This window comes from Nannobrachium achirus, assembly GCF_963921795.1.
Source record: "Nannobrachium achirus genome assembly, chromosome: 18".
In the NCBI taxonomy this organism is placed as follows: domain Eukaryota; kingdom Metazoa; phylum Chordata; class Actinopteri; order Myctophiformes; family Myctophidae; genus Nannobrachium; species Nannobrachium achirus.
In genome coordinates, this window is record NC_137825.1 from 30,430,302 (window position 1) to 30,451,822 (window position 21,521).

General features: G+C 44.6%; 1 protein-coding gene across 1 annotated transcript in view; it reads right to left on the reverse strand.

The window, feature by feature from the left end:
* etv4 (ETS variant transcription factor 4) overlaps positions 1-20,673 on the reverse strand; it is a gene marked incomplete at its 5' end in the record, with an annotated part of 47,278 nt that extends 26,605 nt beyond the window's left edge. The window contains 4 exons of the mRNA XM_080748172.1: positions 13,125-13,178; positions 19,554-19,601; positions 19,876-19,966; positions 20,617-20,673. Of these exons, the coding sequence (XP_080604298.1) occupies positions 13,125-13,178; positions 19,554-19,601; positions 19,876-19,966; positions 20,617-20,673 (250 nt within the window). The remainder of the gene's footprint in view (positions 1-13,124; positions 13,179-19,553; positions 19,602-19,875; positions 19,967-20,616) is intronic.
* Positions 20,674-21,521: the final 848 nt, after the last annotated feature.

Genomic DNA, 21,521 nt, shown 5'->3' on the forward strand with positions numbered 1-21,521 from the left:
GGTGGGTGGGTGGGGTTAGGGGAGGGGGGAGGCGGCAGGGTGAAAGGTGATGGTCATGGTTGAGTGCTTTAGGAAGTAGAGGGATCATTACATACAAGGGGGGTGGTGGAGTTGGGGGTTGGGGGTGCTATTCAGTAGATACCCACCACAAACAAATCCCAGGAGCAAGAGATGGCACCCTGAGAACCCTCATCACTCAGCCTCAAACCACCCAACCTCTTGGTCACACAATGGCCTCCTCCAGCTGGAACATATGGAGAAACGGCACTATGGTATTCTTACGGGGGTTGTTGTCTGTGTAGCTGTAAGCACCGCGAGCTGCAGTGCTATAGAGTAGACTGACAAAGGAGATTTACCGCGTAATGGAAACAAGCAAATGAGAATCGCGAAGGGTCACGATCAATTAAAGCATGAGGAAAATTGCATTTAAAGTGTGATGATTTTTTTCTCCTCAGTAATAGTTTCAAGCCCAATTCCATAAAAAAACTTTTAAAATATGTTTTTCCCCCCCAGAACACATGACTAAACAACTACTGTATCTACATTAAGTAAATTCAATAAATACATTAAAGTCTAATATCCATTGATGGACATGTCTGAACTTAAAAAATAAGTTCAAATGTAACCATGATGTTCCCAGGACCTATAGAAAATTTGATTAGATTTACTCGGAAAGGAAACCCTGTTTAGAGGTGGTGGTGGTGGAGGAATAAATACCAGTAGTCACTAGTCAGTCACCATGAGAGCATGAAACATGTTACACACCACCTGTGCACAAGCCATCTCAAGGCAGCGGCATTGGGGACCGTCCCATGAACTCGCGTCTTATTTTAGAACCAATGTTTCCTACCATTAAAGGGCCTGATGTGGGGAAATCCAGCCCCAAGTCTGGAGTGGCTCTGGAGAGTCTTACCATGGATGTTTATCTGCAACAGAGCCAAGTTCTTAAGTCTCTGGAAGTCTGCAGCACACGACAGCCTGGCTCGCACTTAACTCATCACTTTAGCGGGTCAGAACCCAGCTCAGCTCCCTGTGTCAAACAGGGTGAGTGCTAAGCTAGCTAAATGGGAGTACAACACGCGAACGCCAAGTCAATACTTATCATGTAAAATCATAGTTCCCGGGTCAATGTCACACAGACAGGACTCAGGTCTTTCTGTTCTTATGGGGGTGGTGTGGGGATTATCTCTCACATTTAGGGGAAATGGTGCGCACCTCAATTTTTTTTACATTTGTGCATACATCCCCACGTGCAATCTGTCCAGAAATTCAGAAAGTGTGCTTGGGTTCACATGGGTGGCTCCCTGCAAGCCAACTGAACCCTTATGGAGGCAGCAGATCGATGAAACCAACAGGGACCCCAATTATGTCACAAAGCCTTTAAAGGTTAAAAAGGAAGGTATTGATTCAGCGCGGCGACAAATAGCATTACTCGCTCTCGACACGGGACTCCACTGTTGTGGCGATTGAGGGACGCAGAAAAGAGTAGTAGTATGTTGCCGTTTCTATCAATCAATCAATGAATGTTTTTGTATTTAAAGATAGGGTAAATGATTTCACTAAGTTTCAGTTTTCATGTAGGTGACAGGCGGGGGCCTTCCTCTAATCATGATCAAGTGGGGGCGGGCCATGATGCGCGTAAGGCCCACCCCCACTCAACCATGATTGGAGAAAGTCCCCACTCTATCCTGATTGGAGGAAAACCTGTCACCCAACAGTTTTGGTGGAGCAACTGAAACTGCTTTTTTCTCCTCACAGGGGATAAGGCTGTGACCAAATATGAACCAAACACTCTATAGTAACTAGTACTATCAGAACATAGACCCATTTTGTTATTATTTGAATCAAATTAAATCACTTACCCCTACCTTTAAATATTGTTCTAATAACTATTGAGACAAAGAAAGAAAAAAAGCCAACAGCAAAATATTAAATGCTCTTAACTTCACACTCAAAGAATGTCCAAAATGTATTGTGGAAAAGCCTGAGGGCTGAGGTAGACATAAAATGACAGAAAGAGTCAAAGACAGGGAAAGGAAGGAAGGTAGATAACTAACAGAGAGATGAAGCAACACAGACATAAATGAGCAAATAGGGAAGTGAGGTGTTACAATATGTATTAGCAAGCGGTTTGGACCATTTTGATCCAGCCATTCCACTGGTGCATGGAAACATGTGCTGGACATGTGCTGTGTGTGTGTGTGTGTGTGTGTGTGTGTGTGTGTGTGTGTGTGTGTGTGTGTGTGCAGACTGTGCACGCTTCTCAGGTCACTGACGATTCAGGAAGACAGAGGGAGAGAGAAAGAGCATGCTAGAATGAAAGGGAGAAAGAGAGAGAGAGAGAGAGTGAGAGACAGCCAAGTTGAGCATGGTCAATGGTCAGAGAGGAGACAGAGAAAGACGGAGTGAGAGAGAGAAAGAGAGGAAGTGAGAGAGCCAAGCTGAGTGTGGTAAGAGAGATTCAGACTGAGACGGAGTGAGTGAGTGAGTGAGTGAGTGAGTGAGTGAGTGAGTGAGTGAGTGTGTGTGTGTGTGTGTGTGTGTGTGTGTGTGTGTGTGTGTGTGTGTGTGTGTGTGTGTGTGTGTGTGTGTGTGTGTGCGTGCGTGCGTGCGTGCGTGCGTGCGTGCGTGCGTGCGTGCGTGTGCGTGCATGTGCGTGTGTGTGTGTGTGTGAGACAACAAATCAGAAACACAGAAGGAAAACAGAAGTGGAATATGCGCGCTAGGGATGGGACGATATAAACTTTTCATATCACGATTATTGTAACGAAAGAAATCGTGATTTACGATATTATCGCGATAATCTAAATCCATTATCCTGGCCATTCCTGGGGCAGAACATTTGCCAAAAACCTCGACGCGTTCTGAGCATGTAGATTGGCTATTTTTTGGCAAAGACATTTGATAGAGTGTAAAAAGACTGTATCAAGTACGTATATTATAAGTACCTTTTACCAATTATAGAGGGTTTAAGTGGTGCCGGATATGCAGCTCGGCAAATAAAAGGTGAATTGATCCCGGTGCATGACGGAGGACGATTTCACGCTAAATTAAATCTCCACGATACGATTACCGTGAGTGTTTTTTAATCACGATAAACGATAATATCATGTATCGTACCATCCCTGGAGCGCGCCGAGCTGAACCTGGCCCAGCATCGACAACTCGTCCTCATCTCTGGGAGTCGACGGGCCCCTGAGTGGCTTCAGTATCTGCCTGCTCTCAGGGCGACCAGCAGCGTTGCATCCATTAGTCATTAGTGTCTGCTCTGATCTGATTTACAGGTCGCCCTCTCTCATCTGATAATGGTTCAGCTTCCTTGAATATTTAAAGCATTGTTGTCAGATACCTGCCAAACGAGCCCGGCCAGATTGATGGAAAGTACAGTGGAATCAACGAGGAGGAGTGACGGCTACCAGGAGAGCCATGTGTGGCCCCTTTTGATTTCCGTTAATGAAAAAAACAAAAAAACTGTTTGACCGTTGCGGAGGAGGTTGTGTAAATAATGACATGTTTTAGACGTTAGTATTCGTTGCATCAGCTTTCAGAATCATGTGGATCACGGGAAGAAACTGCTGCGACGGCTTTCGCAAACGGTTTCGCTTCTCCTTTTCCGAGTATCTCAAAATATCTCAGATTAGGTCACAATGTCCTTTAGGTCGGTGGGAATTTTCCTGTCAGTTCCAAGTACCGTGACCCCAGGTTCCTCAGCGCTGTGTGGGTCTGTTTGATTGTGTGCATGTGTGCGTGATACGTCCTGTGGTCAAGAAGCACAGTCAGCTCTTTGAATGATCTCTGGCCCAGTGGCTTTGAATCTTCTCAATGAATCAAGCAAATATCGACCCGCAAGTATTATCTCACATCAGTCATACACGAACAATCTAGTATTAACTCCTGTTAATTGTAATTGCAAAGTCTTGCTCTGTGCTGTGCACACAGGGAACACATTCACCATTAGTAGTACACGGTAAAGGCCAAACTCTTAATTTTACATTGAGAATGTCCAAATAGATACATTTTTACTCTCTCATGAATTAACCACTTTGAACCTGGTGTCTCTACATGGTGGCAAAAACACCCCAAAAACACATTGCAAATTGTTTCTAAATCATCACTTTTTAGACAAATTAGCAACAATACGTTCCAAAATAGTAACAATAGCCGACCTAGAACTCACAACACGTCCCATCACAGCACATCAAGTATACAGTATATGGCTTAAGTGGTTAACGCTTCAGCTTGTACTACAATGTATCAAACTTCACGTGGCCCATCATCGCAGCAGATCACAACATGTTATCTATCAACCTATCCTTCAGTCTTTTCACGCGTGTTCCCTTCACTTGTCCATTACGGTTCCAATCGCGCTGCGTTGGCTCTTTATAAATTGGCCATTGACTGTTCATAAATCTCATCTCTGCCATTGCAGTTTAGTGTGGCCCCCCCGCCCCGATACAATACATCCCCGTTGTAGGACACGTGCAGCGCGAGGGACGCTCCGCGGGCAGGCGATGGGGGGTATGTAATTAATCTGGCACAATATTGACTCCTCGCTCACCATCCCTCACCCCCAATATAGCTGTCCCCTCTTAATGTTTAATGTAACAATCGATCCCCCCCATCCCAGCACTGTTACTGAAATGATATAATGAGCTCCCACTGTCCACCATCATATTGTGCAAGCGAGGCAGAGATTGTGTGTGTGCGCGCACGCATGAGTGTGTGTGGTGTGCATGTGAGAGCACTTGAGTGCAGAGCCTCTCCATGCAAGTGTGCATATCCCTTTGTGTATGAGCAAGCACATGTGCACATCTGCGTGTACACACACACACACACACACACGCAGGCCTGTGTGTGTGTGTGTGTGTGCATACATGTTTAGAGTGTGTGAGAGTCCGGGCCGGGGCAGGAATCCGTCTTATCTAAATGAGATAACACATGCAACATCGAGTTTCCGTCAGGCTCCAGAAAGGCCTGGACACCTTGCTCTTAATTATCGGAGCCCACGCCACGTCCACACAATTCCCTCTGCGCTTCTTCATCACTCCTCGCAATCTCTCCCTCTATTTTCCCCCCTCCTCCTCCTCCTCCTCCTCCTCCTCCCCCTCTCTCTCTCCGTGTCTTGATCTGGATCTTGATCGTAACGGCCCCCGCGTGGCACGTTTGACCCCCTCTTGCCCCCTTATCTCCCCCTGGTCCTGATTTATCCGCGCTTTATCTTTATCCGTCCATCTATCAAAGCCTCCCCTCCTCTCTCTCTCTCTCTGTGTCCTGGATCGATAGCTCCATACGATGGCTCTCACTCACTGCGCACACCTCCCCTGTCTCTCTCTGTGTCAGCAAGTTACAGCAGGTTCCATTCTCGCCACGTCGCCGTGCGGGCTTGTGTGTTCGGACACGCATGGCGTGTGCAGACATGGATGCGATTGTGTGATGGGTCCATTCTTAAAACTCATAGAGCTAAGTTAACACGTCTCTGGGACCACAATCTACATAGTAACATCCTCAGTGTTCATTTAAATGGAACCATAATGGGCTGTTTAAGGGTCCATTCGGCTTCATTTGTACACTCTCACGGAGGTCCATTTAGTTCTTATCAATCATTTAGCTGGGGACCACCTGGAATGCTCTCAGGGACCTCTGGGTCCTTGAGAGCGTTCCAGGAGGCCCCCAGCCTCATCGTCATTGTGTGACGAGAACCTGTGGTGTCATGGTTGTGGATTGTACAATATTTAATCCTTCTCTGTGTTTGTGTGTGTGTGTGTACACTCGTGTGTCTCCGTGCGTCTACATACTGTACGTGTGTGACTGTGACGCGATTGTGCACGTTGTGTGTCACGTTGTGTGTCCAGAACGTGACATACAGACAGGGTAGAATACATCAAAATCTGTTTATGCGTATTTAAGACGTTTCCTGGTGTCTGACGGCTTGTTGCTCTTAACACACGACTACCACTATTTGTAACATCTCTCCCTCTCCTTTACGGTATCCGCTCAGCGCCTTGCTCTGCGCTCGCTTTCGAGAGATGAAAAAAAACACTCCAGCTGCAGAGCACGTTAAAACACAGCCATCCGTCCGGAGGGGGGCTTCTCTGGTGCATGCATGTGTACATGTACAGCAGTGTTTCTCAAACTCTTTGGGCTTCAGTATTCCTGATTGCCTAATCCAAGTACCCCCTTTAATTAACATCATTTTGATTAGAAAATACTGACTACAAAAGTCTAGTATTATGTAAATGTATTGAAATTAAAAGTAAGTAGACAGTTTTCTATTCAGTAATAGTTGTGCTAGTCAACGTTTGTACTTAATTTGTTTTAAAACCTTACAGAGCAGCACGTTCACATACATTTGTCAATGTTTTATCATTAAACATAACAGTAAAATATTTTCCATTTTCTCTGAAGTACCCCTTGTAGTACCTCTGCGTACCCTAGGAGTACACGCACCCCCATTTGAGAAACAACGATGTACAGGAACATGTGAGGAACTCTGTTTTCCTGTTTCACCTTTTCTCTCCCCATGCACGTATACACACAGGCAAACATTCTAACTCTTTTTCTGTGTCTCTCTTTCATGACACACACACACACGCGCGCGCGCGCATAACTCCCCTTCTCTCGGTCTTGTAATAAAACACACAGTGCTGTCCATTCACAGAGCGGTGCTGCAGTAACACCGGGCCACAGGCCTGGCTGGCTCAAATCCCCGCAGCCACTGGCTTTGACAGCGCTGCGCTGAATCAACACGGCAGAGTACAGCTTTTCTCTTCCCCACTGGAGGACTGTTACACGCCTATTACCCCGCCTGCGCGTCTGGCCGCCTCTGAGCCAGTTTCATCGGGCTCGTTCGGCAGCCCATGGAGATACGGTATCGTACAAAAACAGAAAAACAGGGGTAAAAAGAAACAAACTTTTGGGGGTCTGGGATTTTTTTCCCCCCCATCTTCTCTATTTTATTTTACAATATATAATTTGTTCTAGGCAGAAAACATTTGACAACTAACAACTAACAACACTATTTCAGTGTCAGCTGGAAATAAATGGTAGTTGCGTGTCCATTAAAAATGTTAATCTAAAAACACAGAAAACCAATAGATGATACTATGAATACTATAGCTCTGTTAATGTAGAATGACAGGGGAACATACTAGCTGAGCGTTTTCTCCTAGAGTAACAGCCCCCCTAAACCCCCCCCCCCCCCCACTCCCCGCTTTTCATGAATGGAGGTTCACTCCCCTTAACTCAATCTGCTGCCTCAGCCAGTCTCTCACAACCAGCCCATTCATAAAACCCCGGGGCTCAAGTGAGTGTGTGCGTGTGTGTGTGTGTGTGTGTGTGTGTGTGTAGTGTGTGTGTGCACATAAAGTATGTGTAGAAAGCATGTGTGTAGTATGGGGGAGAGTGTCGAAAGTTATGCGTGTGCGCACCGTGTGTGGGTAGAAAGCATGTGCAGAAGGTTTCTTTGTACATACATTATGCACATTTGAGTATGTTTGCATGTGTGTGCAAGTGTGTCCAATGTGCAATGCCTGGATGGATGAGTGCCTGTCAAGGACAATTAAACAACCGTTCATATTTAGTGAACACAAACACACACACACACACACACACGTTTGCATTACTACACTTGTGAGGACATCAACATTTTAGGACAGTGATTTTATGACGACCATTTTTACAAATTGTTGCCATTTTGAACACTAATCCTAGAGCCGAAAATAGCAGATCTACAAGCTCACGACGGGCCCTCATAAGTATAGTACAAGTACACACACACCCTCTGGCCTCCGCACGGGTAGCAGAATCGGTGCGTATCCTGCAGTCACCTGGCTGTTTTTGCCGACTTTGTTGCGTAGCAGCTGTATTTTGGAAAGCCGAGAGAACACAGGGACGCATGCTTCTCTTTTCAGCGGAGAGAGAGAGGAAGAGAGAGAGGGAGGGAGGGAGGGGTTCACCCATTCACTCTCTCCTCTGCACTCCAAATGGGGGCTGATTGGGCCAGCTCTGGAGCGAGCGAGGGGAGGAAAACCAACCCAACTGACCAGAGAGAGAGACCGAGAGAGAGAGAGAGAGAGAGAGAGACAGAGAGAGAGAGAGACAGAGAGAGAGAGAGACAGAGCAGGGGCTTCATAAAGGGGGGGGGGGACTGAGTTACTAGGGACCAAGGCTATTGAAAAATAGCCTTGCTTGTAGATCTGCTATTTTTGAAAAGTCGTGAAAATGAATATATGTATTTTTTAAGCGTCCGTGGCCAAATAGATATCATTTTGGGGGTCCTTCACATGAAAAAGTTTGAGCACCACTGACACAGAAACATTTAAAAAATATTCAAAGATTTGCACACATTTTCACAAGCTCGCAGCGCGGCACTCGGTGCTGCGCTGTGAGCTTGAAAGATCTGCTATTTTTCAACACTTAAAGCACAAAACAATGCGTAATAATTGCGTTCCCAGTCCAAATGGGTTAAATCCCCTCCCCCTATGAAGAACATTCATGGGGGGGCCCACGGTGAATCCTTGTACCCAGGACCCAGAATTTGGTGCGACACCCCTGACAGAGAGAGAAAGAGAGAGAGAGAGAGAGAGAAAGAGGGGGCAGAGAGAGAGGATGTGAATCCATGACGAGGCAGAAACGCACACAGCCAGAGAGACAGACAGACTGCTGCTGGGAAACATACAGAACTGGACAGAACTGGCTTACAGTAGCTTCTCCTATTTTAGCTGTTTCTTTCTTTCTTTGGATTAATTAACTCTCCTCGAAGAGAGTAACTCTTACGCACTTTACAGTCTTGATTTTGTCGTCTCTTTATCTCACACACACTTGTTTTTCACTTGCCCCACCAAACCAAAAAGGAAAAAAAAAAGAAAAGAAATGTTAACAGCATTCTATAGCCACAACTTCCTATATATAATTACTACAAGACACAAATCTAAACAATCGGGCCCACACAGCTCAGAAATCACTGGATTAGTTCACATCTTGGAACACTCAATGTGTAGAGTGAAGAGAGAGAGAGAGAGAGAGAGAGAGAGAGAGAGAGAGAGAGAGAGAGAGAGAGAGAGAGAGAGAGAGAGAGAGAGAGAAACAGAGAGAGAAAGAGAGAGAAAGAGAGAGAGAAAGAGAGAAGGGGGGAAGGGTGTCCAGATTTTTAAATTGGGCTTTAGTTTGTACAGGCACAGGAAGGGAGGGAGGGGTTTAGAGTATCCACTTGGAGCGAGTAGGAGAGGAATGAGGAGGAGAGAGAGAGAGAGAGAGAGAGAGAGAGAGAGAGAGAGAGAGAGTGGGGGGGGGGGGCAGGGGGAGGTCTGTAGTACTGTAGGGCTTTTTTTATGAATGGGATTGAAGGAGAGCAAAGGAGGAGGAGGAGGTGGGGGCAGGGGGAGGGGGGGGGGCAGGAGGGAGGTTGAGGCACACTTCCTCTTCTACGCCGAGGAGAAAATTTATGAATGGGTCACATCTCTGCCGAGTGTAAACAACATACTTGGACAAAGAGGGCCGTCCTCTCCGGGGCGACTCTCGCACTGAGCTCTTTAAACTCAGGCGGACAGCGCAGACAATGCTGCCGCATGTACGTTTTTGGAGCTGTGTGAAGCACAGGCTCCCTATACGTGGCTGTGTGGGTCTGTCTGTGTGTGTGTGTGTGTGTCTGTCTGTATGTAGCCTGAACTTCCTAAACTTCGGCACGCCACTAGTCCCACAATTTTGCCACCACACACTAGCGCCATATGTCAAATCGACCGGCTTACTCGGGAATCGTGGGCTATTACTTTTCTAAGAGAAAGGTTCTATAGTTTAATTGATATTAATTTATTAGTGAATTAATTTTCCCCATTGACTTATAATGGGAATTGCAAAAACTCACATTCAATTATTTGTCTCTCGCAAACCACAGGGGCTAGAGTTTCAAGACTTGGAGAGGAGGTTCATAATGATTTCAAGGATTAAATAAAAAATACTTGTGTCATTTGGCCGCATGGTGGCGCCATAACACCCCACTTTACGTTTTGGCCTGTAACTCTTGAACCGTAGGTCGGAAAATTAAAAATATTTTTTCCCTGGATTCCTTGGGTCATGACGCATCTCCCCATATAGGCCACGCCCATTTGCGCCATGATAGATTTTCCGCCATCTTGAATTTTCTCCAAAACACACTTTTTGCTCCTTTTCCTAGATATTTTCTTCAAATGTCACAAAAATCGGTACACATGATCCACACACACACACACACACACACACACACACACACACACACACACACACACACACACACACACACACACACACACACACACACACACACACACACACACACACACACACACACACACACACACACACACACACACACACACACACACACACACACACACACACACACACAGCTCCACTTCACACGGGTGTGATTTTTTAATCTATTTCAACCTGGAGTCCCCCGTCTTTGGCAATTCATCATAGGTGGATTAACATGTCCAAATAATAGATCTAAAAGTATCAAAGATTATGAACAATGCAACACACAGTGAGCTTGTGGATTGTCTATTTTCTCCAATCACTGTATGCCTAAGTATATAAGCCTAGAGTGGATAAGTGGGATTATATCTTTTCACAAATTATTAGAAGTGGGTGAATGTTTTTGCGCTCTGCTGAACGTGATCCCCCCCCATGGTTATTTGTCCACGGGCAGGAAACACAAAATGGATTCTTGAGTCTAGCACACCCCCCGAGCTGATGTCAGTCCGTAGATATCAAACACACCATGAAACCTTTTCTTTGTGACTTCAGTTTTTGTCTTTTTTGGCTGAATCGTGCACGCTGAGGGGAAAGTTATGTTACGCTGTTATCAACAATGCTTCAATTACATTTGAGACTCACACACAGACACACACACACACACGTGTGCCATTCAAGTACATAAAACGTGTGTTTGCGTAACCTTCCCTCAATGGCAGCGCACGGACAGAGCAACGCTTGTTAGCCATTAAGTGAGGGGAGAATGGACGACATCAGATAGATTTAGCAGATGTTGCAGGTATTGCACAATCCCTGCTCTCAAACCCCCCATGCCCCCCTCTCCTTTATCTTATTTCTTGATCTAGCATTCCGATACGTCCCAAACGTTTTCTCATCTCACCGTCATTGTCACAGCTCTCTCTGTGTTGTTGTTTTGCCGATGTACAAGCAAGCGCCTTGCATCGCAAAGCGTTGTGAACTTTAGATCTTCTATTTTCAGTGCACGAAACCAGCACGCAACCAGTTGTAATAAATCAGGCATTACTTTTTCCCTCCCTTTGTTGACTCCACCACGCCCATGCAGGTAACTACCTGACTCAACAACAATGTTTAATTTTACCACGGCGCCTTTTCAATTCAAGCCTTCAATTATATTTCGGTCAGCCGGGATTAGGAGCTTTGTTCTGGGCTTGTCTTTTTTTTTTTTACCGTGACAAGAGTTTCCAAAACAAATGACTCACCTGCATAGTTTGTTTTTTTGTTTTCTTTTTTTTTTGGGGGGGGGGAGGCGGGAGAGAGAGCGACACTATGTACCCAGGACCGTCAATGGAACCTTGGCATGGGAAAAAAAATCATTTAAGCCCTTTTTTTCTATACAGCCAACACTGTCGGCTTTGACAGATCCGTCGCAGGGGCGTACCACAAATGCGCAGATGAATATATTTTTGTCAGCTTGTCAGCCTCGCTTTCCCATCAAGCCGAGCTGAATAGAGATGCACCAACTGCGCTCTGTGGGCCCATTGACTGCGAACAGCGGGGGCACTGTCTGTCAGCGCAGAACCGTCTCTGCTGCTTATAAGTGAGCTGCCCGTCAAACCTCTGGCCCCCTGACCCTGCGGATCATACCGTCGTCCGCGAGCGGGGACCCTGACAGCTGATTGGACAGCGGGGCCGCGGGGGTTAAGTAGACATGACCTCCGTGTGCCCCAGGGTTCATCTCCGCTTCCTCCTGCCCATTGTTGGCCGACAGAAGGGACAATGTTTCTACAGGGCATGTGTCACGAGGGGTTCGCCAGTTGTGACTTGGGGACGGTTAAACCCCACAGTGTTTACACACAAAAACTGTATGGGGCTCGGCCTGGAGGAAGTGGCATTGACGGAGGTTGACAGGTAGCTGTCACCTACACTTTTGGGATTAGAATCTAAAGGGTTATTTACGTTTCATTTCAAATCAATCACGAATGGCAATGTTGACAACTTAAGCCCCATTCTAAAAAATATCCGATTCAAAAATATCACAAGCTTGCGAGCGTGTAGATCTGAAATGTTTGAGATTTGAAATTGTGTGTCGATGTTTTTTTTAATGTTTTTTTTTTAAAAATGTGCCCAAAATAGGGGCGGCAGGTTGAAAGTGGTCAAATATACTGACGTCAGCAGTGTTACCAAGAACGGAAAACCAAGTGTTAGCAGCAGTGTGGTGTACAGCAACACACACACACACACACACACACACCCACACACAGATCCTGAATTGCTATTGTTTGGACATGCAACGAAAAAGGGAAAACCATTCAAATAGCAGCCACTCCAGTCCGTGCGGCCCTGGAATTTGCTTTCCCATTTTTACACCTTCCGACGAGCACAAAGGCCGATGTTTGTACCTGGCCCCTTGAATGATCTTATACTGGTTTCCTGTGCCGAACCCATTCAGCTTTTCAAAGCCATGCAAATGGGCGACGGTGGCTCACAATGCTGGCATCCAAATTCATTTCAGGACCACTGGGTCATTAGTGCCCCATGTCTCAGCAACGCTTTGTTCTCCAAAAAGGACATTACTGTAACATCACCACCCAGTTACAGTATCCTCACCCTAGCCTCTGGCAAAATCCACAACACAAACCTGACCCTGTACCGCTGGTTTCACTCTCACTTTATCATAAGTACACCACACACCCACAGATACACAACACAACACACAGACAAGCACACATAATGGCTTCACGCCAGACAGCAGAAGGACCAAATACAGTTTTTCTGACCATAACTCATAGTTCGGCGAGACCAAACTGCGGTGTGAGCTGTGTGTTCACACATCCGGCTTCACGCAGGTGTAAGCTAAACTCGCTTAAAAGACCCACATGAACCACGCACTTTTCTGAGAGTCTTGTACTTACAGTTCTCGGAGTGGAAATCAGGAACAAACTGCTCGTCACTGTCAGGGACCTGAGCTGAAATTAGAGGAAAAAACAGAAGACTGTTAGGATAGGAGTTGTTGAGTGATAGAACAAACTCTCTCGCTCGCTCTCTTTCTTGGGCTTGAAACACGAGCCACAGTGAGGCTAAACCTCCGAGCAACCAAGTGACCTCCACCTCCTCCACCCAACTTTTACCGTGTGCCAGCACTTCTCTGTGATCAATACACCGTAGTTAGGTTGAGAGGATCTCCCGAACATCCTCAGTGATGACTGCTTACCATAATCCGACTAACCAGTTTGTCGTATTATGGTGTACTGTTGCATGGCAAAGATAGGCACAAAAATTGCCAATTTACTCACATGTCTCTGTGTGTGTGCCATATTGTTAACTTGAATATCTCCACAGTATTTATTGATTATTATTATTATTTTATTCACTTTTAAAGTTTTTGCCTATAGGATGTCAGGTTGAAAAGTGGTTCACCTGCTGGCCTGCTTTCATGGCATTTTACGTTTTCTCTCATACAAAGGCATTGGCCTTTGTATGAGATTTCAGCACGAAAAGCCACACGTATGCCATGATTAGACCATAAAAGTGTGACGTAACCTTCGTTGCTCATCAGTATTTACAATATCGGTATTAAGAGTTTTAAAATGTCTGGCGTTCTCCATCATGAGCAGAAAAGTAAATACTGGTTTGTGAGACCATTGTCGTTGAGCATCGTTCGTGACCGATGATTCAAGTTGACGCATCACTATGAAAGCCACGGGTGATTTAAGACTCTAAGAGCAGCACTTATAGTGGAGCCAGAGTTACTGTCACTCACACAGACTACCTATTGAACCAAGCTGATGGCAGATCAATAGGGAGGCAAAGCTATCTTTTCACCATCCGCTTAATAATGGACCCCACGGCAGATAGTCACTACACTGTAAAATCCTCAGTGTTAATTTAACTACAGTGTAAATTGGCCTGTAAGTGTCACAGTTGATCCAACGCTGAGAGTCTCAGGGTTATTTTAACACTAACAATTTTACGGCATCCCATTCTACCCAAACCATAGACACATCACGAAACTCACTTTAACCTTGGTAAGTTTGGCAAAAACTAAAAGGAACTGGCCTGCTGTACACTTTGTTAACCGGGGTCCCGCAGAGGTCTATCCTTGGCTACCTCATTTTTCCCTCTACACCAAATGTCATCGATGAAAATAGACGATCTGCTATTTACACAGAATGATTGCATATTATGACATGCCCTGTAGAGGCTACGCCATGGTTCATTTGGTTAATTATTTTTAACCCAGACAGACCAAACAGGCTTTTCAAGCTAAACAATCAAGGATCTGTCAATGTGGTATGACCAAGTAGCTCTATGGATGTCACATCTCTCCCCTCTTTCCCTATCCGTCTGAGGTTGATTGGGGACATTTTCTGGGGCCAGAAAGCCCTCTGGAGTTTGTCATCTGCTTTGAGAGGTGCTCGGAGTCACTCTGGAGGTCAAACTAGAAGTGTTTATAGAGAGGCAAGGAAACCAAAGAGACCAAAGAAAAGAGGGGAAGTGTGGATGAACTGAGAGGGCAAGTTGAGGTTAAAGCTACTTAGAACTTTTGTCACCCCGGCCATTATCTCTGGTGAATTAATGACGTGTTTTCTGCGGCAGTACTTAATCATGTCGGAAAGATCGGCGTACTTCTCCAGCCAAGGAGTAAATGTAGCGAGCTACAGTTCATATATCACCCTGTATCCGTTACAATGCGTTATATAAGCGTTTGCTGTCGCACAATGCATATAGTCCTCAGAAACAATATACAGCGAGCTTACAGTAAATACTGATTCTCAAAAATAGATAAGTCAATACGTAGATATAGTACGTGCACCGTGTTATTTGGCACTGGGATACTGTTACCCAGTTGGTTTTCTGCAGGGATACAGTTTCAAGTATCAATGTTCCTGATTACGTGTTCTCTCATAATGAGGCTCATTTAGAGCCTAACTGAATTAGTGCAGTCAGTGATGCCAAGCCCAGGTGCAGTGGAGCTAGACAGACGCTATTGTGTGGCCCTAATTGTAGGAATACCAACCCATTCACAATTGTGCATTTGGAGCTTTGGATTTTGACTCGCACAAACAGGTCAGAAAAGTCCCCATCATCCGACCGCCAAATGCCCAAATAGGGGTGAAAAGGTCAAATTCACCCGCTGAGCCATGAGCGCACTGGCATTCGATCCGTTGTCCTGGGCTTAATGGCCTACCCCCAAACCTAGAGCGGAGCCAGGGCCAGCAAACTTCTAATCTGGCATCGGTCCAAGTCCACAAGGCTTTCTGGGTTTTCTAAAGTGTTTCCATTGCTCGGGCCTCGCACTTACGTCATGGTGCAAGCTAACTGGTAGGGAAAAGTTGATGGCTATCATTAAATATCACGAACCCAATCGGGACCATGATGGCTAACAAAAATAAAATGGCACCACACTGCGGGCAATCATAAACCCCTCAGCATCTTTGGCTCACTACACGGGACCACGTGACACCAACGACACTCGCTCTCAAATCTTAAGGATTGACCAAACGCAGCTTCCTGCAAGGAGTTGCCGTTACTTCAGTATTTCTCTAAAAGTGGTAGGTTCAGAGTCCACAGTAACCACACTCTGCCATGTTCTGGGACTGTGACCTCACCCAAGCGAGCAAAAGAACGGAGCCCAGACGAACCAATCATCAACCTCAGCAGCCTCTTCTCTCTCAGTCACACTACGTCCACTTATGGGTTCCGCACCATGAAAACGCCAGCATGGAAACCAAAACACAGAGATGGAGACCAACAGAGAGAGAGAGAGAGAGGCTGGTTAAGGACACCAAGAAAAAAAAAAGAGGAAATAAGAAATTCAAATCCACTTTCTTGCTTGTAGCCCTGCCCCTGCTTCCTGTGCAGAGGAAACCGGATGATAGCGTTTTGGAGCATGTTCAGATAAATGACATTGATTTCTTGTATAATGCCACGTTCTGTGGCTTGCTATACGGTAATACTATTACCCCCGCTTTAACTTTTCAGCCTCTTGCCCCCGAGGAGAAGAATAAAGCTGTTTTATGAGACAGACCAGAGGCCAATATTTAGTCCAACAGATCAAACTATAAATCATTTCCCGCTGGTTTCAACATGTCTAAAATGGAATACACTGGACAACGCTCAGAAAAAAAAAAGGAAAAAAAACATTAAGGATGTCTGAACGTCAGAGCAACTGGCTCACAGACAAGATCAAGACCCTGATTCTTAGGAAGTGTGCGTGTGGGTGTCTGTGTGTGTTCCTGTTGTACATGGCTTTAGTGTGTGTGTGTTAGGGGTGGGCGATGGAAAAATACAATATCACGATATTTTCCCAAGCTGTATCAGGATACACGATTTTATCACGATTCTTTTTTCAAGTTGGTTTTTATGGATATTTTTCAAGTTACTTGACAAAAACTAGACTCTCTGGGTTCCTTTTGGGAGGTCTAAATTGAACTTTACAAGTATGTAACTCTGACAGTATACAAATGAAACCAAATGGACGCGTAAAGTTAAATGGAGACCTTGACATTTTACATTTTGAGAACTACTGATTTAGACCAAAATGCAGGTTTAAATTGAATTCTGCAATGAATCTCTGTATTAACGATTAAACAGGATCTCTTACAAGGCTCCCTCAATTGTATCACAATATATACGATACCTCTGAAAAGGCATATCGTGGACACATTGTATCGTCTCAACGATAATTATCACCATATCGCCCTCCCCTAGTGTGTTTGTGCTCTTTTGTGTGTGTCTTTGTGGCCTGTATGCACACGCAAGCTTGAGTATGTGTATGCATATGCATGCTTGTGCTGTGTGTATGCACAAGCACATGATTGTATACTGCCGTTGTGCATCTGTGTGTGTCTGTGTGTGAGTGTGTGCGCGCACCCATACGAGAGTCGCTTCCAGGAACACCTTGTCAGGGGCTCTGAGATGCAAGTCAGCACAAGAAGGAGAGTGCGTTTATACAAGTGTGGACGCATGTTGCCCTCGGTGCTTCCAAGCACCTTGAATGACTTTTTTTTTTCTCAATGGGAGATCCTGGGCGGAGCTAGAGCTCTCAGTCATATAAAGCTAAAGGCCACTGTGGCAAGATGTGACAAGCTCCTGAACTCTCACCATTCAGAACTTTTCTACCCTCCCTCCCCCTCTCTCTCTCTCTCTCTCTGTCTCTTCCGCTCTCTTTTAGTATATAAAAAAAAGAAGAAAAAAAAGAAACCCCTCCAGCTACCCCGTTTTTACAATCTTGGTGAATCCCTCATAACCACAATCAGGCGTGATAAGGTCTTTAATTAATTCAACAGGAAAGGAGAGGTCTTAGCCGGGGAGGCTGAAAAACAAGCCGGTACTTAGGGTTAAATAACACTTTGATAAAGTTACACTGCCAACTTCCACCCCTGATTCTGTCTCTGTCTCTCTCACGCTGATCCACCGCCACCCAATTTGTAACGGAGGCACAGTGCCTAATATCTCAACACTGTGCAGGACTTGGTGGCCAAGTGCATGAACAGAAATATATGTCCATCAATGCAATGGCACTTTGAAGCGTCTCCCATTGTTGCCTGTTTTATTGGCCATTGGCTTTATCTTTGTCTGCGAAACACTGGTGTGAAATGAACTTGCTGCTTTGACGCTGCATGAGAATTAGGTGAGGAACCTGAAGTGTGAGTCCGGGAATTGTTTGCCTCGCACCATAAACAGCAGTCCTGCCAGGGTGTAGGCCCTGGCTAAAATGTCTTGCTCAACTCCAGTACACACATAGCCGCTTCCTCAAAGTGTCTCTCAGGGCATCTGCTATTGGCTTCCCTACTTCCCTTTATACATGACTCAAAAGTCAATGCCAGGACACGCTGTTTGAAAGGCTGCAACGAGTTAAGGCGACATAAGCAATTTCTCGTGCTTAGGAATATGAAGAAATCCCCTTTGGCCACAACAACAGCACAGCGGGCACCACCCATTCACCATGTACCGATTTCCTCACTGCATGAGAAGAGAGATATTTACACTCAACATGCTAAAAAATAAAAAAATCTAAAATCCACAGCCAAAACTAAATAAGATCAACAGAACATGGGTAACCATACTCTGTAAAATGGCCAAATGGCCAATTTCCAGTTTAAGTCCTACTTGGCTCACAGATGAATAGTGAAAATATACACACTCACAAGCCTATCTATAACTTTACAAATCTTCACTTTCTGTTGCGATGCGTTGTGAGCTTGTAGACCAGCCATTTCCACTATTTTAGAAAATGTAAAAGAATATAATAATAATAAAAAAAAACATTTTACCTTTTGAATTTTATCTATTGTTTTGAAAGATGTTGCCTGTAATTACATGCCCAAAATAGGTTCACCGGCTTGAAATTGGTGAATAAAAAAATGCATCAAATCAACCAGCTAACAAATAACCTTTTTAAAGCACTCATCCTTTCGTGTTACCGTTTGCAGCACACAGGCCTGTGTTCCTGCTGCCGCTGTGCACAAGGTTTAGCAAACATTACCAAACAGGCCTAATGACTCATGCCACGGCGTTGTTGTCCCGTCCTGACATATAATTGCTCCATTAGAGCTCACGTCAACGTAGCACTTATAAAGTCTACAGGCTGACAATTGCCTCCGACTGGCCTCCATTTCATCGCTATGTGCCTTGAGTGACACAAGCCAAATACGCTGTTTGTTTGCATTGGCTGCAGGCTTGGCATGCAGACTACATGCCAACATGGCCAAAATAGGACATGCTCAAAAGCTAATACTCTTGTGGTCTGTGTTCACTCTAAATTTATTTATTATTTATTTTTATTTTTTTGCTTTCTTTCTTTTGCCGTTGTAAAGTTTATGAGCATGTGTGTTGCATCAGAGCGTTTTGGCTCCCCACGAGACTCTTTACTGCAAATTCAACCCTCCTAAACTGAAAAGGTCATCTTTATACCAGAAGGTTGCAACACTCAGGAGTGGACTAGCCTCCAGCATTCCTCTGAAATGCTGCACAGAAAACAAGACAACCCAAACATCTGTGGCAATTTCCAACACCACGTTAAAATGCTGTGCACACACTAATAATGGGGAAATGGGAAACCAGGTTATTAGCCCGGTTTTGACATAAGACACATTCACGGTCGCTTCCGCAGTGGAAAACATTATTGAAAGAACTGTGAGTGTGTAATACATAACATGTCATTATACAGTGAATAGAATAGTCAGATTTTTCATATAATCCTCTCTCACATTATTCTCAATTCATCACATTGACATTTCCCATGCCACACAAGTCAGCCTTATCATCCACAAATGGAGCAATATTTCTCAGTGAAGCGTGCAAATTAAAAGTAAACGCTGCCTGCAGGCAAGTCTCACCTTCTGTGAGCCATGTCTCTTGGAGTTGGCTTAAATCCTGAAAGAGGTCTGAAAAGACAAATAGGAAGAAAAGGATTAATCCCTTGTAGCATCAAAGCGTTCAGGAAAGTTACTCACGCACTACTAGACCAGTCACAATGTTGTCAACTTTGAGTCTATAGTTTGTCTCATATCATCTCCATAATATCTGAGTACTTAGATGGGACAGCTCCCATATACTGTATATATAAATATAATATATTTACAAAGTAAGCCTGTGTCACATAATCGTAAAGGGGCTTGAAGCCATTGCAGCTCCCTCCGAGTTCTTACTGTACTTTACCTTCTGATTCCTGAGGGGGTAATTCTGTGTCCATGTATTTCCTTTTCGCTGCCATCAACAGTCTATTTAGGGGCCCATTTCCTTGTGACTTCTGCAGAATATCAAAACATTTAACAGAAGTTAGAGGAAAAACCTAAACACCCAGTCGGTTATTTACAGTAGGTAATGCCAATATAGATAATGTCTATTGTAGTATACTGTCACACTAAGTGATCCATTCATTAATTAACTAACAATACAGCAAATTTCAATGTAAACAATAATTAAATATCATATTATCAATTATTTTAAAAATATATTGTTTCATGTTTTATATGTATCGTGTCACAAGGATCTTACATATTACATGCTTAAGAGCCAAAACACATCTACATTTAAACTGAAGATGAACTTAAACAGCATGTAGGCTATCTCAACATCGGAAAAACAAATGCGCTCTCAGCGCCTCAACTAGGATACATTGACCATTTGGCATACAAACTGATGGGTTCTCACACCAAAGCAGAACATTGACAAAACACTGTAAAATGCAATAATTACTATGTTTAGTCACTGCAGCAGTCGGTGGCGATCTTGCGATAGCTCACAGCGGATTGAAAATTAGTTTCCATCGCGCATATGACTTGCTTGAAACAAAACTCAGTGGAGAAAAACGATCGAAAGAGAAAGCCCAGGGTAGCCATAAAGTCCTAAAAAAAATTAGTGCAAAGAATGTAACGAAAAGAGTTCATCCATACGTACATTTGCTAAAGTGTAAGGCACTTGCTGATCCAAATATCCATCCATCTTATAATCCATGCGTTAACCGTTTGTGGTCATTTAGGCTGAGTTGCGAGCCAGCCTGCAGGGAGAGAGAGACGGGACGAGGTTAGTTGTGAATGGAGCTGCGTGGAGGCTGCATGCGTAATGAGCCCCATTCACAAAAACACAGCGAGGAGAAGCGACGGCAAGCGATTACCCAGCGGGGTTGCCGCTGCCCTCTTTACAGTATACAGATCTGCTGTGTTTTTCCCCCTCTATAAATGTCTGAGAGAGAGAGACACAGAGATTTTTGGCTCGCCAGGACATCACAAGATGTTAGGTAGTAAGCCTACTACTAGGTAGTCATTATTTAACAATGTAAAATCCTCACGTTTCAATTCAACTCCGACGAATGTGTAAACAAATGTAACCGAGTGTAGCCTTGTCTTGGTTTACATTTGTAGCTACACACACTATCGCAGTTCCAAAACGAGTACGAGTACCCTAATTATTTTAAATGTAGACAGCATTAAATGTCGTTTGAAATGTTATATAAAATAGTAGAGATTGTGCTCTTAAATACAAATAAATAAAAGGTGTTTCCACACGCAGTAAAACCCCCAAATGAAATGGTAGGGCATTTGTTCAGTAAAATCAGTAGGCTACAGTGATGTGACATTTGCAACTTCTGTTGACTTTGAGCCTACGTTACTAAAAGTTGTGTGGGGGAGCGAGAGCTCGGCGCCCTGCGAGAGAAGAAGGAAACTGGCATGGCGTGAAAAGAAACAGATGTGTGCGGCGTCTCACGCAGATGAAAAGTGTTTAAACCATTACATAGGCTACATGCTGCTGCGACAATGACTACACTTATTTGGTTAAAATGGAATTGAATTCGACTTTACTGT